This window comes from Ascaphus truei, chromosome 3 (assembly GCF_040206685.1).
Source record: "Ascaphus truei isolate aAscTru1 chromosome 3, aAscTru1.hap1, whole genome shotgun sequence".
Taxonomy (NCBI): Eukaryota; Metazoa; Chordata; class Amphibia; order Anura; family Ascaphidae; genus Ascaphus; species Ascaphus truei.
Genome location: NC_134485.1, coordinates 248,511,063 through 248,519,894, shown reverse-complemented (window position 1 = coordinate 248,519,894; position 8,832 = coordinate 248,511,063). Strand labels below are relative to the sequence as shown.

At 38.3% G+C, this 8,832-nt stretch overlaps 1 protein-coding gene and 1 long non-coding RNA gene across 2 annotated transcripts; one reads left to right on the top strand and one right to left on the bottom strand.

Moving 5' to 3' along the window:
* The first annotated feature begins 274 nt into the window (after positions 1–274).
* Positions 275–6,461, top strand: LOC142491046 (uncharacterized). Its single transcript, XR_012800239.1, has 4 exons — positions 275–442; positions 3,122–3,276; positions 4,342–4,397; positions 5,799–6,461. It is a non-coding gene; the product is annotated as an uncharacterized LOC142491046 (long non-coding RNA).
* LOC142491045 (uncharacterized) lies at positions 5,319–8,575 on the bottom strand. The gene is made up of 3 exons (XM_075593380.1): positions 8,171–8,575; positions 6,702–6,779; positions 5,319–6,338 (listed from the first exon to the last, which is right to left on the bottom strand). The coding sequence occupies exons 1-3, from the start codon at positions 8,445–8,447 to the stop codon at positions 5,341–5,343; spliced, it is 1,353 nt and encodes a 450-aa protein (XP_075449495.1). The 5' UTR covers positions 8,448–8,575; the 3' UTR covers positions 5,319–5,340.
* Positions 8,576–8,832: the final 257 nt, after the last annotated feature.

The window sequence follows — 8,832 nt, the reverse complement described above, 5'->3', positions numbered from 1 at the left end:
GGTTGCACACCTTTCTTTTCTCTGCTGTGTGCACAAAGGGATGTGGCACCGGTATGTTATTGTTGCACAGGTTATATAATCCCTCTTCAATTGTACTTTAGTTGTGTGTATGTGAATACAACTTGGGTAACAAAGCAATAATATTTTAGCATTGTGTTATTCCTTATGCTAAGACAAAACACATATTATGCCCATAATCATTCATGCTTCTAGTATGCTTACATACAATGTTATTGGTGCAGTGTAACATGTACATCCATATGATGTGTACACCAGGCTGATTTACATTTTGAATGTCATGAAATATACATGGTGTTGTACATTTAACACCAAATACACACTTTGCTGTGTTGTTTACGGTACTGAAGATGGCATGTCAATGTTTGCAATTTATATATTGTTCCTTTGCATTATAGGTATATCTCCAGTATGACTGATCATGGTATGTATATTTGCTGACATCTCTCATAAGATGTGGCTACCTCAATCTTCCTATAATTATTGGAACTAAAAACCCAACATATTGGTTTAAACACAAATGTTACATATATGTACTTTCTGTATCATGTATATGCATTTAGCTACTCTTGAGCTTTCATGTGCATTGTATTACAAAATGATTACTCACATTTCATCACATTTTATGTATGTTTCCTTATAATTTCCATTAATGTAATATAGAGGTGGTTGGAGAAAAGGGGATAACTGTACTTATTTGTTTACTTACGGGAGCACATTCATCACTAGCATAGACACACTTTTTAAGACAACTGTTTGTGTCTCTATCAATTGGTGTAGGATCCATGTATAACACCGACAAATGATAACACCAGCTTTATTATGGTAGCTTATATCATCATATTGACTATACTATGTATTTCTAAACGATTAATAAACACAGTAAACTATAGTTAGTTAGGTTAATGAAATATACACAGAAACGTACTTCATAACATGATGGTGATGTCATATTCAGAACATCATGCATTGGAGGGGACCATAACATCTGGCCACTAACATTATTTGCTACAGTCCCAAACCATTTTATCTACATACCCATGTAACAAGAGATTTTAAAAATAAATGGCTACTTGGTTGTAAGTGTCCTTTACATTGGGAGAAGGAGTGGCTCACTGAGTAAAGACACACACTGGCACTGATAGTTTGAAGCAGGGGAGTCTGGTTCAATTCCCGGTGTGGGCTCCTTGTGACCTTGGCCAAGTCACTTTATCTCCCTGTGCCTCATGCGGCAAAAAAACATTTGTACGTTCCACGGGCCAGGGACCTCAGGCTGAAACATGTGTCTGTAAATCGCTGCGTACAACTAGCAGCCCTATACATGAACATGCTCATATTATTATTATTATTGTTACATAGTTTCGACAGTCATACGTTCCATTACATATTAGAATACACAAATGTGTTAGCAGAGTGGGAATGGTTGTTATATATAAAACACACCATGTCATAAAATGTTAGTAGTCATTAAAGAACACTCAATAAAAATTCATGAGGCACTCTTTTGCAACATCATTATGTTAATTAAGTGCTTATGCAATATAGGCATAAGGGTATCACATTTTTAATTGTTTGTTAATAAGCGCTGCAAGCAATATAAAATTAGTTCCATATGTAGTATACACTGGCGACACATTTAATTGCACTGCGGCCAGATCCGCAAGCCGGGAGATTTCCCGGCTTGCTAGTGGCCGCCCCTCGGCGTGCCGCGCGTCATAGACGCGCGGTCACGCGTCTTCGGGAGCGTGCGCCCCCTGCACGCGCGTCCAGGGGCTCCCCGAGGGAGCCCTGGTGTCCCGCGATCGCGGGACAGCGGCAGGGGGTTCCGGGGGACCCGGCGGACCCGGCAGCGGGAGGGAGAGCGCCCCGATCGGAGGGCGCTCTTCCGCTGCTTCGGCGCGCGCCCGTCACACTCGGGCGCGCGCCAGGCTACTGCTGCGGCACAGAACGGGCAAATGCTCGAATAAACTGTGCCGCAGCAGTAGTAGTCGGTGGCTCCTCCTCACAATCATCTCATATAAAGGTAGACTCTTCTGAAATCATACATTGATCCGATTGTATCTTCCCCGACATCTCTGAAATACAGCAAACACATGATGGTCAAAGATGGCACCTTACTAGATATGCATCCGTGACAACGCGTTACGCAGCTCTATATGATTGTGTAGATACACACGTCACTCACTTATATGTTAGAAGTAAAACTGTTCATCAGTATGTAATGTTTCTTTAAATTTGTAGCAGGCATAACTATGTATAAGAAGTGAACGTTGCCTGTATACTGAAAGATGTGCGCGCACATCTTTGTGTGCGCACGCACTTCACGCTTGGCTCCACTAACTGTTAGCGCATGCGCAAAACAAAGCGTACGTTGTGCGTTCAATACATGTTGAAAATACCAGTAAACATAACATCTTTATTTCAAATACAATGAAGACGAAACTACATTCGTTCTAAACGAGTACATCTGTATTCTTTTTAAACAGACGTGTTTGAACAGAAAGCACGGCCGATAACACAATGCGCAAATGCAATACGTGTGACGTCATGTTAAGCCAGCGTGAAACGCACGCTAACACTCCTCCCACTCAATTAACATTCGGCTAACGCCCAGGGTACGCCTACAAACACTGAGCCGCACGCATCACACACTGCAGTTACCGTTACTATAACAAAACATGACAGCCAATAGGCTTTGAGGCGCGCACGTCGCTTGGGGGCGGGACTTACATCACTAATCCTTTTTAAGGACGCCTTGGCCCATGACAAGGGTCCCACGTCATACGTGGTGGACCCGGTTTTCAATGTTGTAGATGTTGCATGATAACAAAACAGGTATGTGTTAGAGTAATGGTAAAATGTTGCTAATATGTTTAAAGGGATAGGAAAGTACGTATATTTATTCCGTCAGCAATGTGTACTACTCTTTCAGGTCCTACTATATTGTATTAGGAAACAATTTGTTTGTGATCGCTACATGTTATGCAGTCTGCAATGTTACGCTGTATCCACGCATTGAAAGTGAAAATGGTGGTTACAAAAAAAAAAAAAATTTAAACGCAGAGTCAACGCATAACGATTGTTATATTTACCATTCTTCTAGAATTAACTCTTCGCCTGGCTGCAACTGGTCGCTCCAGAAATGCAAGCCATTTTCATCCACGCTTAACCCAACCGCTGAATCCAGTATGGCACATATCTCCTCCAGGATGCGCTCATAGGAATCGCCACTGCTTTCTTCAAATAATTGGTCGGGAGGTAGGTTCATTTCTTCCGGTTCCCATTCCAATGCAATTTCAGCTGAAAGGCTTGGTACATAATCATAGTACTTTTGTTCTTGTACAATGTGGGTTTCAGGAATGGAGGCTGCAGATATTGCAGCACGTATCGATTCAAACGGATCAGTAGTAGCGGATACATTGCTATTGCCATTAGGAATAAATATGCCTTTCACGACAATATAAGTGCCGTCTTTCAGGATAAATTGTTTTTCCGGGGCAATCTTCCAGAAACCATAGGTGTGTTGTAGCTTATCCTGGTCACGTTCAAAAAAGTCATTACTTGATAAAGTGAATCTTATTGAGGAATTAAAATTCCGTGCATGCTTACGGTCTTGGTAATAAGGATATTTTGCTCGAATGAAATCATCGATTTGGCGTGTGCTTGCTTTCTGTCCGCGACTGTTCAAGATGGCTTCACAGATCATGTACTTATACCCTAAAAGGGGATTAATATTGTTAACGAATTCATCAGCCATGTCTGAGTAGCACAAAAGCTGTGTGCAGGTCTGTGTTATTTGCTCATCAAAATGAATGTGCTGAATGGCTAACAAACTCCTGTTTTTCCTTGTCAAGGTCAACAAAAGTAACTACTTTGACTCCTTATTTCAAACGCCAATTGGATTTGTTTGTCTAATTGGGTTAACAGTTGTGGTTCGTGATATGGGACTGTGGGAGAAACATTTCTCCTTCTTTTATCTCGTTTGTGAAAAACATCCCTAGACTGTGAATGCGTTCACATAGTGTTTTTTTGAAAACTAACAAAGACCAGTGTGTGAAAATATTTCTTAGCCAGGCATATCAGTAAAAACACACCTGCAAAAAGAAATGTTTTTTCCCCGCTTACATTTCTGTGTGTATGTGAAAGTCTGGTTAACTCCCTGTCTGCATGAGTTTAAATACGTGTGTATATATATATATATATATATATATATATATATATATATATATATATATATATATATATATATATATATATAAATATATCTCTTATAAAAATATATATATATTTATATATAATATTTTTTTTTTTTTTATATTGCAGGAGTACACACAACATTGATGGCATTAAGTATACCTTGTATGAAACCTATTTAAATGGTGAGAAACATGATTGAATTAAGTAATAAACATTTGTTTAAGCACAATACTGTTAGAGTCTCATACTTAGGATATTTCTCAAACATTAGGCCTGTATTATTAAAATAGTGTTTTCACAAGGAAGCATGAAGTGTATTAGTTTGTGTATACCAGTTTATATAGTACTATATATATATATATATATATATATATATATATATATATATATATATATATATATATATATATATATATATATATATATATATACACACATATACATATATATATACACACATATACATATATATATACACACATATACATATATATATATACACACATATACATATATATATATATACACACATATACATATATATATACACACATATACATATTATATACACACATATACATATATATATACACACTCACACACTCACACTCACACTCACTCAGTGTGTGTGTGTGTGTGTGTGTATATATATATTATTATACATTCTGAGATGTTATAGAAACGAACACACAACTGATTAAAGGACAAAATTACAATGGCCAAGCAAGGCAAAGGTAAGTAATAATTTACACATAATCCTGCTGTACACGTACAAGAAAGATGTTTGCACTTACTTAGGTGTTTTAATAATTGCATGTGACTAATATGCATATGCAATTCTTACATCAATTAACACACCCAAATGCAATGTTTTGCTGCAAAGTCAATGGCAGCTTCTCTAAACTTAGCAACTGGCTCCTGGTGGACCATTACTGAACAGACGATTACAACATAAATATTTATAACACAATTAATTATGAGTGTTAACATTTCCAAAACTTCACGTGTACAAGAACATAGTTGAAAGTTTGGAAACAACACAGTCTTCAGCATACATACAATAGTAATTAGATAATCTGAAGTCAACAAAACAAGGCCAAAGACATATTTTCTGAATTATAACATTTATTTTTTTTGTTCCTTTTGCGAGCGAGTAACAGGCCTGCTTGTTGTCTCTTGAATTTTCCTTTTTCTTTTGCCACCAACTTTAGGCACAACAGAGCCACTTTGAGTGGCCTCTGGCACTTCACGGGCAGGGCTTGTGGCCAGTGACTGTTCACCTACGGGGCTTGTGGCCAGTGACTCACCTACAGGGCTTGTGGCCAGTGACTCACCTACAGGGCTTTTGGGCAGCGATTCACCTACAGGGCTTTTGGGCAGCGACTCACCTACAGGGCTTTTGGGCAGCGATTCACCTACAGGGCTTTTGGGCAGCGACTCACCTACAGGGCTTTTGGGTAGTGACTGTTCACGGACAGGGCTTGTGCCCAGTGACACATGTGAGCAAGTTGGTAGACACTGCACAAGTGATGGTTGGTCTGTTTCATGTGTGTCTTGTTTTGTTTTTGTCGCCTCCTTTGTAGGTGTCTGCTGCTGAATTTGTACAGATGGCAGCGGTAGGATGTCATCAGGAACCTGCACAGCAATGTCTGCTACTTGACCGGTAACCTTTGGGCCTGGTGAATGAATATCAGATGAATGTGGTGAAAACTGACCTGCATGAACAGATCCTGGCTGGGAGGTGTTGAATTGTGGTACATTAGTCATTCTCCAGTAATTAGCTTGTGTTTGCTGAACAACTAATGCTTCGAATGAGGTGTTGATTTTTTGCAACTGTTTAGGCACTTCAATGAAGACTCTGTGGAGATGTGCCAATTGTGATACTGTTTCTTCCTGCAGTCCAATCATCCTTTCCAGCACTGTCATCATGTCTGAATGGCGACGATTTTCTGCGTCCACTATTTTTCCCTCTGAAGCTACAATTGCATCGTATGTGGAAGTTGATGGACGATTTGGCGGTACAACAGTTTCTATTGGCACCTCTTCATGGTCACATGATTGTATTTCAGTCTCTTCTGTGGCGTCATCCTCATCATACTCATCATCCTCATCACCATGATGTTCTAAAAAGAAATGTACACATTATTAAATGGCATGTTAATGTATGCTGTGTTACTATGTAATTGTACTGTGTCCTAAGTAACACCTAACATGTTAGCATACGTTTTATAACCTCATTAAAAACTACCTTGACTTACGAATAATGTTTGGACTCAGTATGAAATATGAATGAATGAAAAGTTGCTCTAAACTCAGAAGTCCTACATGATAATTAACATCACTAACACAATACATGTTGCCTTACACTTAATTTTCACTGACACTAAGTAATCCTATTTAAAGAAGATGTGCAAAACAAATAATGCACATGACAACATAACATATAGAAGAGCACATATTATATGGCCAGCAAATGATACACTCACCTTCTAGTAGTGTTGAGCTGGCTGACCCAGGTGAAGACACTTGTTCCATCTCAGGTGACACATGTCCTCCAGGGGCAACTATATATAACAATAACAAAAGTTTTACATTTACATGTGTAAATATTGAACAAACACTTATTGTATGTTCTGTATTTATGATTAACTAACAACATCAGTTCCTTAACCGAAAATGTGTGTGAAAGTGAACATAAATAGTTTTAATAACACTGTACATGCCTGTGTACTTAGAATTTTTGAGTTCCCTAACATACAACATACTATGTTTCTGCAGTAATGCGTGAGGATAAATAGATTAAATGAGTACATAAAAATCATATGTTGTGTAGTGATATCAGTATCATAATGTACATAACTATCATGAGATGACCATTCACAATGGTTATCATGAAGGTGGTCATATTGCAAAAAGTGTTGTTTTTGGTAGAGGATATGTGTGGTACATTAATCGAAGATGTGGCACACCTGAATGTGGCTGTGACTCAACAAGACAACACATGCAGTGTGTGATAATGTGTCTTTCATAGTAGTTCAACTATAGATATGAGTGAACTAATGTGTGACGTACGCTTTGATAAGTAATGAGTTGTTGGGGCATTTAGTAGCTAGAGTTAAGCTTTCAAATGAGTGTGATTAACTTCAGTTGTGCTATTCAGGTTGTAAGAAAGGTATTCCCTTCCCCAAAAAGCCTAATCAGCCACACCTTTCAATGACTTGAAACAGGTGCAAATGGTGTGAACTAAGTTGACTGTGAAATGAGGCTGTAATTAGTGTGTGTGCTGAACCCCACCCCCTCTGTTGAAGTGTATGCTGTGATGAGATATTAATTGCAGCTGCTTTAACACAATGGTAGATGAGCTAAGTAGTCATCTGCAGTGTTTAAGTTATGAAAACAATGACATAACATATGATACGTGTGCCTCATTATGCTGTCTGTATATGACATAAAGCAAAAATGGACCTTTTCATAAGCAACTATAGATGTGTTAGTGCCAGTGATGTTTGTAGGCCGTTACATGCAATTTCTTTGATGCATGCTTAAAATAGGCAGTAATGTCATGTTTGTCGGAGTAAAATCAATAAAATACACAATAATATGATACATATTTCTGTTCTGTACCTGTTGCTACTAATAATTTCTCATGAACATGTGTTACACATGTGTACTACCCTGTTGTTCCCCATCTTCGCCCACCATCAATTGCTTCCACTGCAGCTATGCATTTTGGGAATTCACATGTAAATGAGCACGCAATGGCACGTGCTATATTAGTTACTGCTTTTAGTAGGACTACTACATATATGTCTATTTTGAGATATATATATACAGAATCAGACATATACATATATAGATGCAGGTATGCTTATATTGTGAAGACAGTATAAAAAGCAGTGTAAATATGCAAAATAACTGTAAGCAACGACACGCCTAGTACAGTAATATTTATCACCTGCTGGAAATTGTGACGGATAAATTCCAATGTCACGGTCACCAGCCAAGCCTTCCACGACGACGGTAAGTAATTTTGGCCGAAGCAGCTCCTCCAATGGAGTCAATATGAGACGTTGTGGTGTGGGCCCACCTCCAGTGCCAGTAGCATGCACGCGTTGGTCTTGTATTTTCTTTTTCAATTTGGACCTAATATCATCAAATCTTTTCCGACAATGATACTTGTCCCTGACACTATTCCCACAGGCATTGACACCAATGACTATTGTGTCCCACATTTCTTTTTTGCTTGCTGCACTTGTCCGCCCTTGAAAAACATATAAAAGATATGAGGTAAATTAATAATAATATAAGCACCAGTTTCCTACACTGCTAGCTGTTCCAAGAGATAGCAAACATGCTGTTTTATGTGTAATATGTGCAGCACATGAGCATTCACTACTAAACCTATACATGTAAGCAAGGTTGCATTCATATTGTATGCAGTTCTGGCAAATTGACCGCCTGTGTTTATTTGTCCTTGTAAGGCATGATAAAAAGCTGTGTTTCCACACTAATGAACATAGAAAGATATTGTGTACCCATATTTGCATATGAACAAAACTCAGATGACCTAGGATCACATGTATTTGAATAATAAATGTAAAGTTACACTTACCTACT